The following is a 25,071-nucleotide window of genomic DNA, read 5'->3' as shown; positions in this document are numbered from 1 at the left end:
GGTGTATCGTTGCGATCGGTGCAGCCGTTTTTGCGGTACCCTGGGAACGGACATTTGGTGAATCTATATTATAAGCGTGAAAGGTTGTCTGTTTGTATGTTTGTTTGTTTGTTCTGAAACAGCGTCGCCATTTCTCAACGGATCTTCACCAAATTTGGCACGAGGGTCCCTATGCACCACAGAATCACTGATGAACCAAAAAATTCCACCACCCCCCCGGGGACCAAATTTGCCATTTCTCAACGGATCTTCACTAAATTTGGCACGGGGGTCCCTATGCACCACAGAATCACTAATGAACCATAAAATTCCACCCCCCCCCCCCCTCCCGGGACCAAACTTGCCATTTCTCAACGGATCTTCATAGAATTTGGCACGAGGGTCCCCATGCACCACAGAATCACTGATGAACAAAAAAACCCGACCACTCCCACCCCCACCCACACCCCCCAGGGACCAAATCTGACATTTCTGCACTGCCTCCAAATCAAAGCTATTTCATCCAAGGATATCTCTCATGGGATGTTTCAGTAGGTGATTGTTCACAGCAATTTGCAATAATGTTTACAAATACTGGTATTTTCAGTACAAAAGGTAAGATATAGTTATATTGATTTTGGTGTATGTTTTTCAGTCAATACGCATATTGTTTTTCACTCAGTGGTGTCGTATACTACTCAACACTAACGTTTCAATACATTTGTGTTTTTCTGCTTTCTTACAGACAATCACTTCTCAGTAACTTCGTAAATGGGACCTAAGAGGCAACGTTCTGCAAGTGCAGATGCACATGCAATACAAGTACAACAAAAGAGACAAAGAGGGTCCTCAACAGAGAGAGAAGCTCGACTTGCAGCCCAGCGAGCCAGACAGGCACAACTGAGATCAGCTCAAACACAAGCGCGAATTGCTGCACAGCAGACCAGACAGGCACAACTGAGATCAGCTCAAACTCCTGCTCAAACACAAGCGCGAATTGCTGCACAGCAGACAGCACTCAGGGCTGCAGAAACTCCAGCCCAGACAATTTCTAGAAAAGCGGCTGATTTAGCCAGACATTCAGCAGCCAGGGCAGCAGAAACTCCGGTCCAGACAAGAGCACGACTTGGTGCACACCGCACCAGGCAGACAGCAGTGAGAGCAAGCAAGTGGCAGAACAAGAGGCTTGCTGCCTTTCAATATGACTCCTCCATCAACTATGAAGGTGATTCTATTGTTCACATAGGTGGAATGTATGTCATCTGTCAACACTGTAGAGCAAAGAAGTGGAAGGCTGAATCACCTGGAATGTGTTGTGCTGGAGGCAAAGTGCTTCTCCCACCCCTCACAGAACCACCTGAACCACTAAAGTCACTTTTAGCTGGCAGCAACAGAGACTCCCACCATTTCTTGGCAAACATACGAAAGTACAACTCCTGCTTTCAAATGACCTCATTTGGTACTACAAGCATTGTGCAGCAACAAGGATGGATGCCAACTTTTAAGGTTCAGGGACAGGTTTACCATTTAGCTGGTTCGCTTTTGCCCTTACCTAATGAAGACCCAACGTTTCTTCAAATTTATTTCCTGGGTGATGAGCAGCAGCAGGTACAGCAGCGCTGCATAAATTTTACAACTGTCAGATAGGAAATTGTGCTGGCTCTTCAGCAGATGCTCCATGCTCATAATAATTATGTTAAGAGTTTTCACACTACTTTGCATAATCTAACACAGCCAAACTGGAAAGTAATCATCCATGCTGACAGAACTCCAACAGGACAGCATCCACGGCGCTTTAATGCTCCTACTGTTTCGGATGTGGCTGTCCTCATATCTGGACAAGAATTCAATCGGCGAGACATCATTCTCCAACAGCAAGATGACAAACTGATTTGCATTTCTGAAACTAATAAGGCCTATGCTGCCTTGCAGTATCCTCTCATATTCTGGAAAGGTGAGGATGGATTTCACTTTGAACACCAAAGACGTGATGGAAAAAAGTGTCTGCCAATGACTTCTATTCCTACCCAATTATGGTCAGACAAATGGACAGTCATATTTTGCGATATGGTCAGCTCTTCCACCAATTCATTGTTGACATGTATGCCAAGATTGAGTCTGAGCGATTGTGCTACATCAGACACAACCAGAAGAGATTTAGAGTGGAAAGCTATGTTCACCTTAGAGATGCTGTTGCAAATGATGGTCATGCTGCCAATGTTGGACAGTTGGTTATACTGCCCTCTTCCTCCACAGGAGGTCCTCGCTACATGCATGAGTACTCACAGGATGCCATGACTTATGTTCACTACTATGGTAGAGTAGACCTGATCTGTTTATCACTTTTACCTGCAATCCTACATGGCCCGAGATCACAGAATCACAGAATTAAGATGTCTGCTTGGTCAGACAGCCCAAGACAGGCATGATCTTCTTGCCAGAGTGTTTCGCCAGAAGGTTATTTCACTTATGAATCTCATCACAAAAGGTGCTGTTTTTGGAGATTGCAGATGTTACATGTATTCCATTGAATGGCAAAAGCATGGATTGCCACACATCCACATTTTGGTCTGGCTTAAGGATAAGATTCGTCCAGCTCAGGTAGATGATATCATCAGTGCAGAGATTCCAAATCCTACCGAGGACAAAGTATTGCACGAAGTAGTGGTGAAGCACATGCTCCATGGTCCCTGTGGTCACATCAACACTCATTCACCTTGCATGAAAGCAGGAAAATGCACAAAACGATACCCCAGACCTCTTCTTACAGAAACTCAGACAGATCAGGATGGATATCCTTTGTACAGAAGAAGAAAGCCAGGTGATGGGGGCTTCACCACTACTCTCAGAGTGAAACAACAAGAAATTGTCATTGACAACCAGTGGGTGGTGCCCTTCAACCCTCTCCTTTCACGCATCTTCAAATCACACATCAATGTTGAAGCATGCTACTCAGTCAAGTCTATCAAGTATGTCTTGAAGTACGTCAACAAAGGTACTGATCAGGCAGTCTTTGGTCTGCAGAGAGAGGAAACCAAAAATGATGAGGTATCAGCATATCAGATGGGTCGTTACATCAGCAGTAATGATAGTGCAGCGGCATAGCAAAAATTTAAGAAGAATTGTGCATTTTGTGATGGAAGCACCAAATTTGGCACAATGATAGAATGTTATATTTAGAACATTTTCAGATATGGAACCACTTTGAAATTCACGCAAGGTCGCCGCCATATTGGATTTCAAAATGGCGGCTTTAAAAATCTGTAACCCTTAGGGGGGTGGCGGAAACAAATCCTACAGGCACAATTATTGCCCCATTCACCCTATATCTTTTCTAACATCAGTAGACACATTACAGCGGCGATTCTGAGCTCAAGGGAACATCTAGGGGTCTGGGGAGTGAAAAATTTGAAAATTTCGGCCAAAAATACCCCTAAAAGAGGTCATTTGGTGTCAAATTTCAGGGGGGGTCGTGTATTGTCCTGTAGATAAAACATGCTGGTCCGTTGATTAACCCCTAATTAAACGACTTTTTTGTTTGTTTGCTCCATCCAGGTTTCAATCATGTCGAAGCAGTTCAAGTTAGTTCATGTTACCAAGCATGTAACTTCAACGCCAAAGACGCCACTGGACTGGGAACTCTGTGTTCTGTGTCAAGTTGATATAGGAGAGTCCCTACAGTGTCCTGCTGTCACGAAAAGAACTGATGCAGGTGCTGGATACAAGACACTTGAAGACAATCTATCAGCATTCAATAAACTAGGCAAGCTGCCACAAGACGTGGACTTGCAACGACTGGATGAAGGCCAAGGGATAGCTGCCACTCTAGCTGCCCACCAATCCAAGTGGCACAAGTCATGCAGGGTGAAATATAACACTACCAAGCTACAGCGGGTACAGAAGAGAAGTCATCCAGAGGGAAGCCCTATCCCCAGTACAATCACAGATAAGTACAAGCTTACTAGGTCTCAGGCAGCTTGTGTTGATAGCATATGCGACAATTTGTGCTTCTTCTGCCAGCAAGAGCTTGGTTTGGAGTTTCATCAAGCAGCGACATTGGAACTAGATAAACACGTTCGCAAGGCTGCAGAGTTTCTTCAGGATACCACTTTGTTAGCCCAACTGAGTGCTGGGGACATGGTCGCAAGAGAGGCCAAGTACCATAAGAAATGTTTGACATCCCTATACAACCGCGTGAGGGCAGCAAAAAAGCTTGCTGAGCAAAGCCAGAGCACGGTAGATGTCATTTCAGCAATAGTCCTTGCTGAACTGGTAACGTACATAGAGGAAACTGCTAAAGAAGAAGACACTGCTCCTGTATTCAAGATGGCAGACCTCACCAAGCTCTACACAATGAGAATGGAACAGTTCGGAGTTGTGCTGGAAACACGAGTCCATACAACCAGACTCAAGGAGCGTATCCTGGCACACTTCCCTGATCTGCAGGAGCACAGGCAGGGAAGAGATGTCCTGCTGGTGTTTCAGGAAGACATTGGCAGTGCATTAGCCAAGGCATGTCAACATGATATTGACAGTGATGTTGTGCACCTGGCACGAGCTGCAGGGATTATAAGGAAGGATATGTTCCAGTCATCTCAGCCTTTCAATGGGTCCTTCTCAAACAAATGTCAAGAAGAGTCTGTGCCACAACTGCTGCTGACAATGGTCTCCATGATTTTAGAGGGCGCAGGCATCAAAGATCAGGCATGTCAGTCATCGGCATCGGCGTCTGTGACAATAGCTCAACTTCTCAAATACAACAGTGTGAAGCATGAGAGGAGAGGTGCAGGCACAGACGTACGACACAGCATTAGTCAAGAGACTCCTTTGCCAATATATCTTGGCTTGATGCTTCAAGCCCATACGAGAAAGAGGGAACTGGTTGACACATTATCTGGACTAGGGATCAGCATTGCCTATGATAGAGTGCTACGGATCTCTGCAGAGCTGGGGAACGGGGTCTGTCAGCGCTTTCGGGCGGAGAAGGTGGTCTGTCCCCCAAAGCTCCGCGGTGGAGTGTTCACCACATCAGCTGTGGATAATATAGACCACAATCCCAGTTCCACGACAGCACACAACTCCTTCCACGGAACTGGTATTTCATTGATACAACATCCAGACTATGACAATCAAGGCACAGACCGAGGTATTGTCATCATCGGGGGTGTCTCAAATGTCAAGACTGTGGAGGACCTTCCACGGTATTACACAGATGTACAACCAGTTAGTTCACTTGCCAAAAGCCACCCTGTACCAGCTGGAACCCAGGCGTCGCTGCAGAGGAATCCTGCACAAGCTGAACTGGATAAAGAGAAGAGGTGGCTCCAGACTGTGAAGGATGCATGTGACAGTGGTGACACACAGAATCCAGGAAACATTTATTGGGCTGCACATCACGCAGAGAACCAATCGGCCAAGGATACTAGTATCACAGTCACAATCAGCCGCTTTGGCCCCGTGCAATCACGAGGAAGCAGACACGCGCATGATGCTCCACGCAGCAGCTGCTATGAAATCTGGACACCGCAGAGTACTCATCCGCACCGTGGACACAGATGTGGTGGTTCTCGCTGTGTGGATGGGATGGCCCAGGAGCTTAATGAGGTAGTGGACGAACTCTGGTTAGCGCTTGGAACCGGAAAGAACTTCCGCTACATAGCAGCACACGAGCTGTCTGCTACCCTGGGACCAGACAAAGCCAAGGCACTGCCAATCTTCCATGCAATCACAGGGTGTGATACCGTCTCGAGCTTTGCAGGTCGTGGCAAGAAAACAGCATGGGCAGTATGGGAAACTTTTCCAGAAGTGACCAATGCATTCCTGGACCTGGCATCTGCACCAAGTGAGATCTCTGAGGATACACTGGCAACCCTGGAGAGATACGTAGTGCTTCTGTACGACCGCACATGCACATGTTCTGAGGTGAATCTGGCAAGAAAGAAACTCTTTGCAAAGAAATCTCGATCCATTGAAGCAATACCTCCAACACAGGCCGCCCTAGTACAACACGTGAAGAGAGCAACTTACCAGGGTGGACATTGTTGGGGACAGTCTCTTGTCCCACACTGCTATCTCCCATCACCATGCGACTGGGGGTGGGTGGACAATGATGGACAGTTCGATCCTCTGTGGACAACACTACCAGAAGCTGCCAAATCCTGCTATGAACTCATCTGTTGTGGGTGCGAAAACGGTTGCAGTGGGAGATGCAAGTGCAAGAAAGCGGCTCTGAAATGCACAGCACTGTGTGCCTGTGATGGTGACTGCTCACATTGAGTTGGAACTGTGACACTTGGCATGACTTGATGCAATACGCTCGCTAGTTCTCTTGCTGAACGTGTGTATACAATGTACGTAATATGGGATTATCAGTTGCTTATGTGCATTAAAACATATTTCAATACAACCATTCAATTCATTGACCTCAGAAATGTACATCTAGACACCAGAATCAAGTATCTAGCTGGCATAGAACCAGAGATATCGGTCAGCAGATTTTCGGAAGCCGCCATCTTGGAATCCAATATGGCGTCAGTAAATCAACTTCTAAGTAGAACCATTCAATTCCTTGACCTCAAGTTTGTACATCCAGACACTAAAATCAAGGCTGTAGCTGGTATAGAACCAGAAATATTTGTAATTAAAGATTTTTAAGCCGCCATTTTGAAATCCAATATGGCAGCCACATTGGGGTGAATTCCAAAGTGGTTCCATATCTGAAAATGTTCTCCATATAATATTCTATCATTCTGCCAAATTTGGTGCTTCCATCACAAAATGCACAATTGGTTTGCTATGCCGCTGCACTATGAGGCTGTGTGGCGTATTCTCAACTTTCCCATTCATGAACGCCACCCCAGTGTTATGCATCTTGAGATCCATTTGGAAAATGGGTGAAAGAGTTTATTTCACAGAAGAAACCGCGCTGCAGCGAGCCCAGCAGCCACCTAGGACCAAACTAACTGCATTCTTTGATTTGTGCAAACAGGATTCCTTTGCTAGAAGTCTTCTCTACTGTGAAGTGCCCAGATATTACACCTGGCAAGAAGGGAAAAAGGCATTTCAGCCAAGAAAGTAAGGTGCAACAATCCCTGGACACCCTCACATCAGATCCAGTCAAGTGTTAGGTCGTGTCTACACTGTTCATCCCAGCAACTATGAGTGCTTTTATCTCAGACTCCTCCTGCACAACATTCATGGTCCAACCTCATTCCAGGATCTCAAGACAGTTGCTGGATATGTCTGTGCAACATACCGTGAAGCTTGCCTGAGAAGAGGTCTCTTGGAAGATGATGCACACTGGAACAGTACCTTGGAAGAGGCTGCAGTCTCGTATTCTCCAAGCAAGATGAGGAGCCTTTTTGCTATCATTATCTGTGCCTGTTCACCATCCAATCCTGAGCAACTTTGGCATAATCACCAGGACAGCATGACAGAAGACATACTGTATCAAGCACAACAAGAGTCAAAAAACCCAAACCTGCAGTTCACCTCTGCCATGTACAACCAAGCACTGGTACTCATTGAAAATACTGTACAGTCCATGGCTGGCAAGGATCTTCAACAGTGTGGACTGCCTGCTCCTGTACGAACTGAACCTGCAACTCTCAGTCAAGAGATGCTTCAGGCAACCACCTATGACATTCAACAGCTGCAACAGTATGTCCGCCAAAATGAACCACTCTTGGTTCCAGATCAAAAAGAAGCTTATACAAGGATCAAACAATTGTTGACATCTGACTCGGGTGGAATTGTTTTCCTTGATGCCCCTGGTGGAACAGGCAAAACGTTTTTGATCAACTTAATTTTGGCACAAGTTCGTTCACTACAGCAGATTGCTATGGCAGCAGCCTCATCTGGAATTGCTGCAACTTTGCTCACAGGTTGCAGGACTGCTCATTCTGCCTTTAAGCTGCCACTCAACCTGGCCCACAATGAGAGTCCTGTGTGCAATATTGGCAAAGGATCTGGACAGGCACAGGTTCTAAAGCAGGCCAAGCTGATAGTATGGGATGAGTGCACAATGTCTAACAGACTTGCATTTGAGGCTCTCGATCGCACCTTACAGGATCTCAGAGGTAACACTAAAATCTTGGGTGGAGTCACACTCTTGCTCTCTGGAGATTTCAGGCAAACTCTACCAGTCATTCCAAAGGGAACACCTGCTGATGGGTTGAGAGCATGCCTCAAAGAATCCTATATTTGGAGACGAGTGGAAAAACTCCATCTTTCTACCAACATGAGAGTTGCACTTAATAGAGATGTCTCAGCAGGCCAGTTTCCAAAGGTTTTGCTTCAACTGGGCAATGGTCAGCTACCAGTAGACACTGAGACTGGAGATGTCACAATACCCCCCAAATTGTGGAACAATCATCAACACATCTGAAGAAATGCTATTAAAGGTTTATCCTAGCCTCTCACAGAATTATAAAAACCATGAGTGGCTTTGTGAATGTGCCACCCTTGCTCCCAAAAATGACATTGTGCAGGATAATAATGCCACCATCATTCAACAGCTACCAGACCAATCCACATGGTACAAGTCAGTTGACACTGTAGTTGATCTCGACGATGCTGTCAACTATCCAACAGAGTTTCTAAACTCTCTTCAGCTCACTGGTGTTCCACCTCACAATCTGCAACTGAAAGTGGGAGCCCCCATTATGTTGCTACGAAATTTGGAGGCACCAAAACTCTGTAACGGTACAAGACTCGCTGTCAAAACTCTTATGCCCCATGTGATCAAAGCCACCATTATGACTGGTTGTGCCAAGGGAGAGGATGTTTTTATTCCACGGATTCCCATCATCCCAACAGATATGCCATTTCAGTTCAAGCGCCTTCAGTTTCCAGTGAGACTATCATTTGCTATGACCATCAACAAGTCTCAGGGACAGTCTCTCAAGGTTGCTGGAGTTGAACTGACAAGTCCATGTTTCTCTCATGGTCAACTCCACGTTGCATGCTCACGTGTTGGGGCAAGAACACATCTTTTCATCAGAGCACCAAACGGCAGAACAAGAAATGTTGTCTACCCCAGAGCTCTTGCTGACTAAAACACACGTCTGTTAATATTTTACCTAGGCAGCGCTGGTGGCCCAGTGGATCATGTGCTTGCTTGCCACGCAGACAATCTGCGTTCCAATCCCAACAGTGGCAAAAATTTGTGAAGCCACCAAATGTGGCCCGTTCTGAGATATAGTCCCTAAATGGATTGAACTTGGACCTAAATCACCAACTCACTCACTCTTTTTTAACTTAAATGACTTAACTTATAGCAAGTTCTTATGTTATGTACATATAATTACATACAACATGAACTACATAACAACTTGCTATAAGTCAAGTCATTTACTTTCTACATATTTGGAACCCGGGCAACGCCGGGTACCTTTGCTAGTCTCACTATAATTCACCAAATGTCCGTCTGTCTGTTCGAAGGTACCGTAAAAACTGCTGAACTGATCGCAAAGATATTTTGGGTGGGTAATCCTGGGACCCCTGGGAGTAAAATAGGCTATTTAGTTTTCACATTTTCAGCTTTTGTCTCCAGCATTCTCAGGTTTGGACTCCCGCATAACATTCGCGTTCGCATAACGTTCATTGTGACGATGTTCTCATTGTGACGATGTTGTGACGATGTATGTGTTCACGGTAGTGTTTGACGTGACGGTGTGAACGTAATTTCGTAATGTTTTTCGTTTCGTAATCCTTTAATGAACGTTTAATGTTTAATGAACGTTTAATGTTTAATGAACGTTTAATGCCCTTCGATGTCCGGGGCCGCACACGCGCTACATTGGACGGGCCAGCGTGTACCTTGCCCTTCGCCGTCAGGCTCGGCTAAACCGCTGAGCCCCTCCATGATGGGGACTGGGGCTTGAGACAGTGTCCCACGAACGAGGAATTCCCAGTAAGCGCGAGTCATCAGCTCGCGTTGATAAAGTCCCTGTCCTTTGTACACACCGCCCGTCGCTACTCCCAATCGGACGGTTTGATGAGATCCGAGGATCAGCCCCTGCACGGGCCGTTCTCGGCTCGTGCCGGTGCACCGAAAAGATGAGCGAACTTGACTGTCTAGAGGAAGTAAAAGTCGTAACAAGGTTTCCGTAGGTGAACGGAAACCTTTACTTACTATAACTTTTCCGTCGTAACAAGGTTTCCGTAGGAAGGATCATTTATCGGGACAACATGAGAGCAAGCGAGACGCGAGACGTACGTGGTACGTGATCGTCCATGTACTGTTTAGGCATGTACTGTTTAGATTTTGATGATTTGCGTGTGATATGATTCAACGGATGTTTATATGAATCGTTTAAAATAAAAAAGCCTTCAATTTCTTATATTTTACCTTTTCATTTGGGCTTCCCAATCGAAGCCCCGCCTGTAGCGCGGGTACTGTTGCTAGTTATAGTAAGATAGTTATACCAAGTTTGGTCAAAATCCCATCACTGGTTCACAAGTTATCACAGTAACATAACTTTTACCTAATGGGACATCTCACCTTTTGACCCCATAATCAAATCATTTCATCTTTGCATCATTATACCTACTTGTACCAAAGTTTAACTTAGAGCTCTTCAGCCGTTCTTAAGTTATCGCGGTAACGAAAAACTACCATGGGAGGACGGACAGCCGGACAGACAACCCAAAAGCATAATGCCTCCAGTGACTTCATCAGAAAAGGCATTAAAAAGTCTGCCCCTTTCTCTGCCTGAAGTGAAGCCTTATCGCCTATGTTGGTGTTTATCAGTATGTCTATTGTCTGCAACTTCTCAACCTCATTATTGGTTTGTTGAACCTCTTCATCTATCATCCAGCAATCACCCTCTTTTATTTGTATTTTAAACCGATTTATGACTCATGGTGGAGCTTGCACATAAATCACATACAGGGCACAGACAGATCCGTCTTATCAACGCACATTGCTTGATTAACATTTTTCTACCCCACCCCTCTGACAAGGTCGGAGATGGGGACATTAAAATGAGCTTTGTCCGACCGGCCGATCATCTGTCCATACGTACTTTTCTGTTCGTGATATTTCAAAAACAACTGTACTGTTACGTTTGTGTGGGGTAGGAGATGAAATACCTAAGTGAAGTCAGGAATTGATCGTTTAGCATGGACCGTGTGACACGCAGAAAGCCCATTTTGATGTACATAAGCAGAGTAAACGTGCATGTTAAGTGTTTGCATGTCCCCAAGGCCCATAAGGGGTGTGGCTTTTGTGTTAACTAGTTCTAGGGCATAAGATTAATAAACCCCAGTGTTTAATTGGCCACCTGTGATTTTTCCCATTGTTCTTATAAAATTCACTCGGCCAGCCATGCAATCGGCACATTGCCACAACCACACCGACAAGCCCGACAGAAACCCAAACATTTGCCGATCGGCAAGGGAACCCCACCCCAGAACATTCTCGATGGGCGTCAAGGCAGGCCGTGAGGCCCCGCCCCAAAGGGAACGATTGGTTATGGCCATGGACTGAAGTGGTGGGGCGCGGGGATTGGTTCCATTGTGACGTCAGCGAGAAGAGGGGAGGGTGCATTTCCCCCTCTCGCGCTTTCTTGGTTCTGGGTTCGTGGCGAGTGGACGCTTTTGTCTCCGGCTCTTGGCTGGAGTTTGTGCGCTTTCAGAGGGGATATTTGTGGAGCCCTCACCGCGTTTAAGAAGGGGAGATTGGTGCTGGGGATCGTGTTGTGCTGGCTGGCCAGGGATTGAGCGGGAGACGTTTTAGCTGCCTGCTGCACGGCTCGGCGTGCTGGCACAATTGACAAGACGCCATTGTTGGGCGCTTCGTCATGCGGTCCTCTCGTCGACCGACCCCACCGACCTGCTCGTCGAGACCAGAGCTGAGTGCTTAATCAACAAACATTTATTTCCTTTTATCTCATTCCCCTGTCTGTATCTGAGTCGGAATGGGGACGTCTCAAGTAAGACAATAGTTTTTACGTCGCATTTATTTTACCTGGGTTGAAATTATTTATAATAAACCCATTATTTGTGCATTTCATTCCTTGTCTTGTTTCGTTTCTTTGTTCTGTGGGTTCGGATTAACCCCGCGTGTTCCCGATTAGATAAGGCTTCAGGCCTCTCCCGTGCGCGCCAAAGATAATCCCGCCAAGTTTTGAAATACTCCGAGGAGTAAAGCAACGTTTGGCTATCTACCGCTCGCGATCTTAATCACCTGCGACACGACAGTACATTTAGCTTTCATATTGCAGATATCTATTCCTCATAACATTATCTCAACCCGATTATATCACGGCTGTGATTGGCTGAATTATTTTGCCATGGCAACAATCTCAGTAAATTGGCTTGTGTACACGATATTTCAAAAACCGTTCAAGATTTAGCTTTCATATTACACAGATCTATTCCTCATACCACACAAAATGCGGGGGACCTGGAGTATCAGCTACTTTCTTTAAACTACTTATTTTGTGCAATAAACCACAAACACAGCATATTTCACAATAATCATGTAGCAAGTTAACAACTTTGTTCAGGATTAGTAAAGTACCACTTTTAGCTGGAAGTCATGAACAAAGTTACAAGTACACTCACCAGAGTGCGTGAAACGGTGGCGCTTTAGATGAGACGATGTTATAAATGCCTTGCCACACTCTCCACAAACAAATGGTCTCTCTCCCGTGTGTGAACGTCGATGCACTTTCAGTGTACCAGAGTGCGTGAAGCCCTTTCCACAAAAGTCACACTTGTACCGCTTGAGACCACTGTGGGTCCAGGCATGTCTCCCAAGGTCCTTAGCAGAGGCAAATGCCTTGCCACACTGGGTGCAAGCATGAGGGCGACCTAGTGAAGCCGCTTCAAGAATATCATTGATACTACCAATTATGCTCGCACTCACTCCCCCTGCTCCTCCAACAGCACTACCTGCCATGCCACAAAATCCACTGCCATTGCCACCACCACCACCAATGCCTGTGCCAATGCCACCACCACCTCCTGTACCAGCACCATCAGCCATAAAGATGCTGCCCAGTCCAGCACGACGCGCTTCCCCAGGAGCCGGGAACCACTCAGGGTCAGACTCCTGTTTAAATCGGCGACGAGCTGGTGGCCACTGTGGATGGGATCGGTGGATGTAGAGAGATGGATCACCATGGTCAGGGCCAGGAAGTCCAGACCCCGCAGCATCAAGAAGCATGGAGGCATCTGCTTCCATATCTCCTTCATCGATAATGTAAGCTAAAAAAAAAAAAAAAAAAAGCAATAAGTTAATGCAGCAGGATCGTTGGATTCAGAATAAAGCTATTTAACTAACTTATATATTCAAACTGCAAAGGGCGGAAGAAATGGTATTAATGTCTTTAGAATACTAGCAACGGTACCTGCCCTGAGGGTGGGGCTTCAATTGGGAGGCCCAAATGATAAGGCAAAATATCAGAAATTGAAGGCTTCTTTTTTTTTTAAACGATTTATATAAACATCTGTTAAAAGTTAAATCATATCACACGCAAATCATCAAAATCGAAACAGTATTTGTAGAATATCAATAAAATACACATCACTGTTCATATCAGAAAATATTATTCCATCGTGTTTCAAATTTGGGCAATGGGCTCTCCAATATTCGATGTGTTCACGGTTTGAATTACGTAATGTAACGTTTGTGACGATCTTTTCATTGTGACGATGTTTGTGTTCACGGTAGTGTTTGATGTGACTGTGTGAACGTAATTTCGTAATGTTTTTCGTTTTTATTTTCGTAATCGTTTAATGAACGTTTAATGAGTGTAAGAATGAGCGTGATGAACATTAAATGAATGAATGAATGAATCTATTGAATAATTCGACACAAAGCGAAAGACGCCTCAGAGCTGTCACATTCACAATCACGATGTCGTATGTACTCCCCATACATGTTTCCTTCATTGTAAAAACGACCAAGTCAACAGTTAAAAGGATTTTGAGCCGATAGGTGTTACGGCCTTGGCAAGATTGATGGAGACAGCGATCTGTTAGCGTATACACCGCCCAAATAGCTATGTGGAATTCTCTCATGTAGAGATTAAACTTACGTCGTTTGAACTTTGGCCACGGTCATTATTTACTTTTAATGATGTTTATATACGAATCAAAAAGAAGATAATTGGTTTTGGGTCGTCCTTTCCGTATATCTCATGGGATTGTAAGTTGGAGAGACGACCGTGATGGTGGGGAGAGGGTTGGCATTCTCTCAAGCAGGGATTCAACCCATGTCCTTATAAAAGGTCTTTGTCCAAGGTCACCGAGTCCGATCGGTGCAGCCCATCGGTGCAGCCCTTTGTGCGGCACCCAGGAAAATAACGTTATGCGGGAGTCCAAACCTGAAAATGCTGGAGGTCAAAGCTGAAATTGGAAAAACAATATACTGTTGCAGATTCGGCCCTAATTATGGTTGTTATTGTTATCATTGTTGGTTCTAGATATTATGCTTATTGTGGCTTAAGGGAAAGGGTTATTGTGGTTAAAAGGTTTAAAAGCGCTCCTGGTAAAATGTGGCTGGAAATCGGATCGTGACCCGGAAGACAAAGGGAGCGAGGAAGAAGAGCGCGGGAGGCAGAGGTGAAACGAGGGGTTTGTAAAAGCTCCGGACCCAGCGTGGTCGAGCATCCATGGAGAGTGAACTTTGAGTCCTGGAAAAGAATCTCGTGCGATCGTTGATATCGCTGGGGCGTGGAAAAGCCTGCGAAGCCAGGTACAGGTGGGAGATTCCGGAGAATCTTCGCCGAGAGGCTGCGGCCCGAGGAAGAACCAACCGCCATTTCGGGGACCTCGCGCGTCGTTCGCGGACCCTTGGTTAGCCGCGTCCCTTGGTCCCGCCCTCCGGTGGTTTGCCGAGGATGTGTGTGCGTGACAGCGGCCTTTGAAGAATACGGTACGGTTCACGACTGCATGGTGTATGTGCACGTTTGGATAGCGTCTTTGGGATTCCTCTTTCCACCGCCAATTGGGGTTGTCTGGGACCACGTGACGGTCCCTGCCTGACCTACATCCCCTTACCCGCCTCATCGTCAGCGCCTCTTCGCCGGGAGCACCGTTGTGTTCTAGAGACATTGAGAAGGGCTCTGCTTCAGTCTCTGAGGGTGCCGTGAGTCTGAGCTAGGGTACCATCTTAAGATTGGATTGCAGGGTTGATCGCCCCCATTGTTGTATGGTGCTTTTTGTGTGCTTTTAATATATTGTTTGTTCATAACCCTTGGTGTGGTTGCATTATTGATTAATTTCAACCAAGGATAACACATCTTTCTGCCGGGGACCCTCTCGGGGTTCGGAGGTTTACCGAGACCAGGGGATAGGGGAGGACCCCGTAACAATACCCTATTTTACTCCAGGAGATCACAGGATTACCCACCCAAAATATCGTTGCGATCAGTTCAGCCGTTTTTGCGGTACCTTTGAATGGACGGACAGACAGACAGACGGATATTTGGTGAATTATAGTAGGATAGTATACGGTATCTAAATAGGTGGGTAGGTGGGTATTCTATAAATAAAAAACCAAACCTTTTTCACCTGGCTGATCATGGCCAGAGCCGTATGCCGAGAAACGAGCCGTATACACCAAGGAGTGAACTGGGTGCCTGAAAAATGTTTTTAGCTTTACTTTGTAAACAAACCCTTGCATTGCAAACTGCAAGTTTCCCTTGTTGGAGTAAACTTTGCATTTACTCCAATAAGGGAAATGGATAAGAAGTCAGCTCCTTTGGTAGAATGATGAATATAGATCATGAATTTGTTGTAATCCCATGTTATATGTTGCCTTTAGTCTGACATGCCATTGTAGTTCACGAAGACGTGGAAATAAGTTCCAACGCACGCAGTCTGGCAAAATGCAGGCGTGTCAGCAATCAATCCTTTAACGTCGAGTGTGATAATCACTCGACGTTAAAGAGCTACAGACATAATTTTTTGGTGAGAACGTCGACCCAACTGCTGGACCTTACCAGGCCCATGCGAACCCAGTTTCCTTCAGGGCCCCAAACTATGCCTGACACAATACACCAAAACGAATTTTATGTTGTAGTTGTTTGTCTTTTAGGGAAGCATTAAAAAATTCTGCCAAGAAGTATCAAATATGACAGACACATGTGACTTGGATCTAGGGCAGCTTCACATTTTACCATCATACAGAAGATTATGGAATAAAGGCTGTGATAATATGATTTTTGGTTCCTGTAATGCAAATCAAGACCAATGCATCATTCCATTTCTAGGTAAACTAGAACAACACTTGGTAGAGCACATACAGTGGCTTCAGAAACGATTCACACCCCTTCAGTCCATTCACATTTTGTTGGTATAGCCTGAATTTACAATGGATGAAATTGAGACTTTTTTTGTCACCGATTTACACACAATACCCCATAATGTCAACGTGAATTTTCGTTTTTAGAATTTTTTACATAATAATTCAAAATGAAATACAGCAATATCTAATTTACATAAGTATTAAACCCCCTGAGTCAATACTTTGCAGAAGCATCTTTATCAGCAATTGCAGCATTGAGTTTTCTTGGGTATGTCTGGATCAGCTTTGCACATCTGGATATGGTACTTCGGTTTCCTTCTTGGTCCTCCCATTGTTCCTTGCAGATTTGCTAAAGCTCTGTCAAAGGATGGGGAGCGTCGGTGAACAGCAATCTTCAAGTCTTTCCACAGATTCTCAATGGGATTCAAGTCTGGACTTTGGCTGGGCCACTCAACAACTTTCACGTTCTTGTTCTGAAGCTATTCCAGTGTTGCTTTGACTGTATGGTTGGGGTCATTGTCCTGTTGGAACATAAATCTTTGTCACAGTCTAAGGTCTTTTGCACCCTGAAGCAGGTTCTCCTCAAGGATTTGCCTGTATTTGGCTCCATTCATTAGTCCCTCTATCCTTACAAGTCTCCCAGTCCCTGCCTTTGAAAAGCATCCCCATATCATGATGCTGCCACTACAATGCTTCACGGTCGGGATGGTGATGAGCTGTGCTTGGTTTCCACCAGACAAAGTGCTTTGCATTCAGGTCAAAGATTTCAATTTTATTCCCATCAGACCACAGAATATTTCGCCTCATGCTCTCAGTCTTTCAGATGCCTTTATGCAACTCCAAGTGTGCTGTCATGTGCCTTTTTCTCAGAAGTGGCTTCCGCATGGCCACTCTCCCATAAAGCCTAGATTTGTGAAGTGCTGTAGAGACTGTTATCCTTCTGGCAGGTTCTCCCATCTCAGCCAAGGAACAAACAATTGTTGATAACAAACTCATCTCATCTTAATAATGAACAATTGTTGATAACAAACTCATCTCATCTTAATAATGAACAATTGTTGATAATAAACTCATCTCATCTTAATGATGAACAATTGTTGATAATAAACTCATCTCATCTTAATGATGAACAATTGTTGATAATAAACTCATCTCATCTTAATGATGAACAATTGTTGATAATAAACTCATCTCATCTTAATGATGAACAATTGTTGATAATAAACTCATCTCATCTTAATAATGAACAATTGTTGATAACAAACTCATCTCATCTTAATGATGAACAATTGTTGATAATAAACTCATCTCATCTTAATGATAAACAATTGTTGATAATAAACTCATCTCATCTTAATGATGAACAATTGTTGATAACAAACTCATCTCATCTTAATGATGAACAATTGTTGATAATAAACTCATCTCATCTTAATGATGAACAATTGTTGATAACAAACTCATCTCATCTTAATGATGAACAATTGTTGATAATAAACTCATCTCATCTTAATGATGAACAATTGTTGATAACAAACTCAGCTCATCTTAATGATGAACAATTGTTGATAATAAACTCATCTCATCTTAATGATGAACAATTGTTGATAACAAACTCATCTCATCTTAATGATGAACAATTGTTGATAATAAACTCATCATCTTAATGATGAACAATTGTTGATAAACTCATCTCATCTTAACAATTGTTGATAAACTCATCTCATCTTAATAATGAACAATTGTTGATAAACTCATCTCATCTCAACAATGAACAATTGTTGATACCAAACTCATCTCATCTCAATAATGAACAATTGTTGAAAAAAACTCAACTCATCTTAATAATGAACAATTGTTGATAACAAACTCATCTCATCTTAATGATGAACAATTGTTGATAACAAACTCATCTCATCCTGATAATGAACAATTGTTGATAACAAACTCATCTCATCCTGATAATGAACAATTGTTGATAACAAACTCATCTTATCTTAATGATGAACAATTGTTGATAACAAACTCATCTCATCTTAATGATGAACAAATGTTGATAACAAACTCATCTCATCCTGATAATGAACAATTGTTGATAACAAACTCATCTCATCTTAATAATGAACAATTGTTGATAACACACTCATCTCATCTTAATAATGAACAATTGTTGATAACAAACTCATCTCATCTTAATGATGAACAATTGTTGATAACAAACTCATCTCATCTTAATGATGAACAATTGTTGATAACAAACTCATCTCATCTTAATGATGAACAATTGTTGATAACAAACTCATCTCATCTTAATGATGAACAATTGTTGATAACAAACTCATCTCATCTTAATGATGAACAATTGTTGATAACAAACTCATCTCATCTTAATGATGAACAATTGTTGATAACAAACTCATCTCATCTTAATGATGAACAATTGTTGATAACAAACTCATCTCATCTTAATGATGAACAATTGTTGATAACAAACTCATCTCATCTTAATAATGAACAATTGTTGATAACAAACTCATCTCATCTTAATAATGAACAATTGTTGATAACAAACTCATCTCATCCTGATAATGAACAATTGTTGATAACAAACTCATCTTATCTTAATGATAAACAATTGTTGCCAATGATCTCATCTCATGTTAATAATGAATAATTGTTTGTGAAGCCTGCATTTGTAAAGTGCTGCAGAGACTGTTGTCCTTCTGGCAGGATCTCCCATTTCAGCCAAGGAACTCTGTAGTTCTGTCAGAGGTCATTGGGTTCTTGGTCACCTTCCTGACCAAGGCCCTTCTTGCCCGGTTGCTCAATTTGGTCGGACGGCCAGCTCTAGGAAGAGTCTGCGTAGTTCTATATTCTTTCCACTTCCTAATGATAGAGCTCACTGTGCTCTTGGGAACTCTTAACATTCTAGAAATTGTTTTATTCCCTTCCCCAGATTTATGTCTCCTCACAATTATATCCCGGAGTTCTACAGACAGTTCCTTGGACTTCATGCTAGAGTTTCTGCTCTGACATGCACTGTTAACTGTGGGACTTTATATAGAAAGGTGTGTTTGTTTCTAAATCATGTCCAATCAATTGAATTGGCCACAGGTAGACTCCAATCAGGTTGTGGAGACATCTAAAGGATGATCAAATGAAATTGGATGCACCTGAGCTCAATTTGGAGTGTAATAGCAAAGGGTCGAATACTTGTTGACGCAAGACATTTGAGCTTTACATTATTAATTAATTTGTCAAAAAAAATCTTTGGCCCGATATCTCAATGGTGAAGAATCACTTAAAAATTCTCGTATCCTGATAATGATCTTCATAAAAATATAATCAATTCGTTGTTGTCACACACCCAACCCAACCTGTTCACCACCATCTCTTATCTTCCCCCATCCAAAACCTTGATCTTTTCTACCCCCGCTAATTCACCCCAGATCCACCTTGTTTGAAATTCCAACTTCTTTCCTGGAAGTCCTGGCAGTGTCCATATGTTTTATACCTCTCCCACCGCCCCCTTCCCATGCCCCCCCCCCCCAAAGCCCTCGCCCTCTCTCAGATCTCTCGATGTCTCCATGTCTCTCGGTCCCTGCTCTCAAATGTTGTGTTTGTGTCCTTCCCCCTCTCTCCCCATCTTGTCTACCGCTCCCGATGTTATATGTTTTATGTGTCGGTTTGTCTTTCTGTGTGATAATGTTCGCTCTTTCACGAGCCTCGATCTTGTATACAAAAAAAAAAAAAAAAAAAAAAAAAAACCTGTCCACCAAATTTCGTCCTAATCCGTCAATAGCTTTTTGAGATATCCTGCTCACAGACAGACAGACAGACAGACATAGACGTGAAAACATAACCTCTGTCGACCGTCGGTGGAGGTAAAAAATTATGCCTATGACAGTATGACATCATCGCTTGCCAACTGTCGGCAGGTGTTTGGCTGAAAGAACCATCTTTCTGCAGCATCCAAACAAGTTTCCTCGAGTTTAAGACATTTCTGCTTGACAGTCTGATGATGTATGTCAATGATGTTATTTAAAGCAATCGTGTTTTTTATGTCAAATCAATCGACTAGAAAGTACAAACGACATTTTTTTTTTTGCAATTATCGCACAAAACAATTCTGTACCCACCTTCATCATCACTACTGAATGTCCCTTCGGTTTCATTCTTGGTCCGCCAAGGTTTACGAATAATACGTCCCAAACTAGTGAACACAGGATGGCATTGCTTCCTCTTTCCTCCCACTGTGGAAGAAGAAGACAGAACATGTAATTTCCTAAAGTCTGAAGAAGCAATGTAGATACTTGTGACTTTACATCAATAAGCCTGGTGGAAGATCCAGGCAATTCATCAAATTTATTTTATAGCTATAAATGAATTTAAAAAATACTTTAGTATTTCTGTGATTGTTACAAGTTTAAAACAACCACAACCTTTTTGCATGCCATGAGGTGTTCTTTTCTCTCTCAAGCTTAATTTTGGGATTCGGCTTAGCATGAATGGCATGGTATGTTGACTTCACCGGCAACTGACCAGTACAAGTCAAGAGTAAGGTAAGGACTGGTAAGGAGTAAAGTAAAGCAAGGACAACAGTAGGGAACAGGGACATCTGTGGAAGAGAGAGGGTTGAGGAGGGAGGGTATACTGGATAAACAAGATGGACACTGCAGGGCTTTCAGGCAAGAAAACAGGGAATTTTAAGGAGGTGGGTATGAGGTGAATTAATGGGGGTACAAAAGATCAAGGTTTTGGATGGGGGAAGATATGAGATGGTGGTGAACAGCTGCTTTGAAAATCTGGAGGCAGGAGTGGGATTGAAGAGATTGTGGGAGCTTGTTCCAGAGGTGGGAAAAAAGGGGAATGAAAGAGTGAAGATGAGCAGAGAGTCTTGATTTTGGCAGTTTCACCAGAAGAGGGTTATGATTTGCATGTACACATGCACGATGATGGTTTATACACGTTTGGCTTTAGTTTAAGGCAGATGAGTGCTCTCAGCCTACTCATGTTTATCATGGTGATGGAGCTGGTAAGCAGGAATGTAACCATGAAAGATATTCTGGAGAGGATAATGGATGCGGATGATCTGACCGTTATGGTGGAGAGTGGGTGGGAGATGCAGGAAGTACTGGGGGAGTGGAAGGAGGTGTTTGAGAAACATGGGCTGAAAATGAGCATGGAGAAGATGGAGATGATGTGGGTTGGGCAGCAGAGAAAATAAATGAATGGAGGGGAAGGAGATCAGACAAGGAAATAGGTTTGAGTATCTGGGGGGGAAGTGACCAGGGATGGTAAGTCAGAGGAAGAGGTGCAGAGGGGGATTCACGTGGATCTGAATGTATGGAGGAGGGTGGAATGGCAGACAGGAAGATTTCAAGGAGATTTAAAGGAAAGGTTCTGATGTCTTTTGTAACGCCGGCCTACCTTTAAGGTCCAGAGAAGGTGGCACCGACAGAGAGACAACACAGAGGCTGCAGGTTTGCGAGAACAACTGGGTCAGGAGAATTGCAGGATGGTGGATCAAAGGAGAATGGATGAACCGAGTGAGGAGATTGGTGTGCAGATGAGCTTGACGGGGAGATTGGTGAAATGCCGGCTGAGATGGGCTGGACATTTGGTGTGGATGGGGGAAGAGAGAATGTAAAGAGAGCAGGTAGGTTGAGGGAACAAGGTAGGAAGAAAAAAAGAGATAGACTGTGGTTGAGATGGGAGGATTGTGAAGAGGGTTACAAGGAAGGTGGGGGTGGTTAGAGGGTGGAGAGAGTTGGCTGAGGACAGAGGGGAGTGGAGCAGCAGTATCATAGTCAAGGCAGGGCAGGAGCTTGATCCCATCAGACCTTACCTCTTATAAGTGAAAGAGGACAACACGATATATATGTATGTATATATACAGACACAGACACACACAGACACACACAGACACACACACACACACACACACACACACACACACACACACACACACACACACACACACACACACACACACACACACACACACACACACACACACACACACACACACACACACGTTGGCAAATCGAGTCGCAAAATCGTGCGCCTTGCAACTTCACTGACTTGATGAAGTTGCCTTGAAACTCGGACTTGCGACTTGCTTGCAACTTACATGCGAGTTAAGTTTCAAATGACTTGTTCACAATGTTCGGAAAATAATTGTTGAATAAACAAACGGGGTTTAAAATAAATGGTAAATGAGTTTCAGTGGTCGACATGCGTGGTTGGGTCAATGACGGCATATACCATGTACGTGTATACTGTACATGTGCAGCGTGCAAGAGCTCACGGTCGCCAGGTCACATACCGTTCGCAACTAAGATTAAAGGGAGTTTTCACACTTCAGTCAGTACAAATCACACCATGTTCAAGTGGCAAGCATCAGCCTTACCAACGAAGGAAGCACATCTTTATTCAAACCATGTCATCGACATCTGTATCAAATCGGGGAAACCGCCCCATGCACATCCTGACGCAATAAAATGATTTTGTGATAATGTAAATGTCATTTGATTTGGATTATTTAAACTTCGTCAATAATTGTAAATTGTTTTACCAGTTATCTTTTCAAAAGGAAAATGTAAAAAAAGTGTGGTTTATGTTAAAGAACAACAATTGAGTTGAATAAGTTATACGTTTATTTTTCCCTCCCTCTTTCTGCTTCCACAGTGTCCCGCCACCTTCCGGATTCCCCACCTTCCTTTCTGATTATACGTTTAATTTTGATGTCCATAAATATGCAAGCCATTCTATTATATGATATAAGGCAATTCTATGTCTGCATACATATGAAAATCGTAGAAAAAAAACAACCAAAAAAACAGTGCTGGCCCAATCGACACCAAAGTTTGAGAGTGAAACCAGTCAATTAAGATTATAAAAGGGGAACGTGCATGCTCCGCATAATTGCTTTTATTTGTGCCTTTGAGATGTGTATGTGCTTGTTTTGAATAACCCTGCAAATATGTGCCCTATTTATTGTGATATTTTGTTAAAAGGTCATATATGCTGTAAATAATTGTGATTGTAAATACGTCATTCAGTTTTGATAAACTGTACTTTCAAACCTGCCAGGTTGTCCTTTCCTTCATTGATCCAACATAGTGTGTGCATAGCAAATAGAGGGGATGATGTACCCCACCAATTTGCACCTCAGATAACCGACTTCCACCCACGGTTTCGCTCAGCCATACATAATAGTAGATAGGGTGTGGAGTCGAGAGCTCGGTCTCTTAGTTGGGAACACCAAACCACCAGTAAGATAACGCAGGATTATTGGACGGGAGGACCCTGCTAGGTTTAGTGACCCCTACCGGTGCTGGGCAAGTGCTGGGCAACCCGTTGGGCCACGGAGTTATCCGTGGCTGACAGCTTCAGTTTCAGAGGCAACTTATCAGAATGTGTTCACCTATTAGTCGGCGCTACTCATGGATCTGTTATTGGTCCACGAGAATTTTCTGTGTGCTTACATCCATTGGGTACAACAACAACAACAACAACAACAGGCATTTTAAGGCCATTTGCCCTGCAAGAGCTGGGGTTAGCCTTGCGGTCCCCATGACAATGTTCTCCATTTTGCCCTATTTTCTGCATCTCCCCTTGTTAACCCCCTTGCCCGCATTTCTTCTTCGACCATCTTTAGCCAAGTCTTTCTCGGCCTTCCCCGTCCTCTACTTCCTTCTACATTCATTTCCATCACTCTTCTCAACCAGTCACTTTCATCCTTCCTTAACACATGACCAAACCATCTCAACCTGTTTCTCTGAACAGCATCCATCACAGGCTCTATTCCCATCATCTTTCGCAATTCATCATTTGTCTTCCTCTCTCTCAACGATACTCCGCACATCCGTCGAACCATTCGCATTTCCACCCTTTCCAGCCTTCGTTGCTGCTCTACGTTCATTACCCATGTCTCACTCCCATAAATCATAACACTTCTCACACATACAGCATACACCTTTCCCTTCAGCTTCAACGACACTCCCCTCCTCATCAGCACGCCACTCAGTTCCCGAAACATCTTCCATGCACTTGCCGAGTCTGATCCACCTTCTCCATTCAGCATGTCTCCTAGGTAACAAAATGTTTTCACACCTTCCAGCTTCACGCCATCTCCAAGATCCAACTCAACATTTCCTCCATCTGCAGCTCCCTCTGTGCACACCTTACACTTGAATGTAGCTGCCACACTGGTTAATGACCCTCTCAAACCACTACATTTTTGATGAACCCACTCAGCGCACATTGTACATTGAATGGAATTCACTCCGACACCCTTCCTGCACACAGCCCACGGCCACTTCCCAGTTCTTTCCACCTCACCACATGCTTTACCACTTGCCATCACCTTCGTTTTTCCGATATTCACCTTCAGACCTTTTGTCTCCATACATTCCTTCCACTTGTTCATCTTCTCCTTCAGTCCATCCATACTTTCTGCAATCAACGCCAGATCATCTGCATACAACAACTCCCACGGTAAACCCTCCTTTACGTTCTGAGCCAGCACCTCCATCACAGCTACAAATAGTAGTGGACTTAGTACCGACCCCTGATGCACTCCCACCTTCACCTCAAACTCACCACTGTTCCCGTCCTTCGTCCTTACAGCTGTGCGCGCTCTTTGTACATTGCCATCACTACTCTGATCAACCATTCCTCCACTCCTAACTTCCTCAATGCCCATGTCGCTACTTCGCATGGACACCCTATCGAATGCTTTCTCCAGATCAACAAACCCAAGAAAAAACTTCTTCCTCTTCTCCACGTACTTCTCCTGCAACCACCTTACAATAAAAAGCGCGTCT

At 43.9% G+C, this 25,071-nt stretch overlaps 1 protein-coding gene and 1 long non-coding RNA gene across 3 annotated transcripts in view; one reads left to right on the top strand and one right to left on the bottom strand.

The window, feature by feature from the left end:
- LOC137421287 (uncharacterized) overlaps positions 1 to 25,071 on the bottom strand; it is a 153,159-nt gene that overhangs the window by 73,983 nt on the left and 54,105 nt on the right. For both annotated transcript variants that reach the window (XM_068107182.2, XM_068107183.2), the window contains exons 5-6: positions 20,380 to 20,493; positions 12,550 to 13,194 (exon numbers count right to left, since the gene is read on the bottom strand). In XM_068107182.2, the coding sequence (XP_067963283.2) occupies positions 12,550 to 13,194; positions 20,380 to 20,493 (759 nt within the window). The remainder of the gene's footprint in view (positions 1 to 12,549; positions 13,195 to 20,379; positions 20,494 to 25,071) is intronic.
- LOC144890659 (uncharacterized) lies at positions 632 to 23,332 on the top strand. The gene is made up of 2 exons (XR_013622358.1): positions 632 to 1,204; positions 22,931 to 23,332. It is a non-coding gene; the product is annotated as an uncharacterized LOC144890659 (long non-coding RNA).

The sequence above is a fragment of the Myxine glutinosa genome, chromosome 2 (assembly GCF_964187855.1).
Source record: "Myxine glutinosa chromosome 2, kmMyxGlut1.1, whole genome shotgun sequence".
NCBI classification, from domain to species: Eukaryota; Metazoa; Chordata; class Myxini; order Myxiniformes; family Myxinidae; genus Myxine; species Myxine glutinosa.
This window is presented reverse-complemented; position numbering and strand designations above follow the sequence as displayed.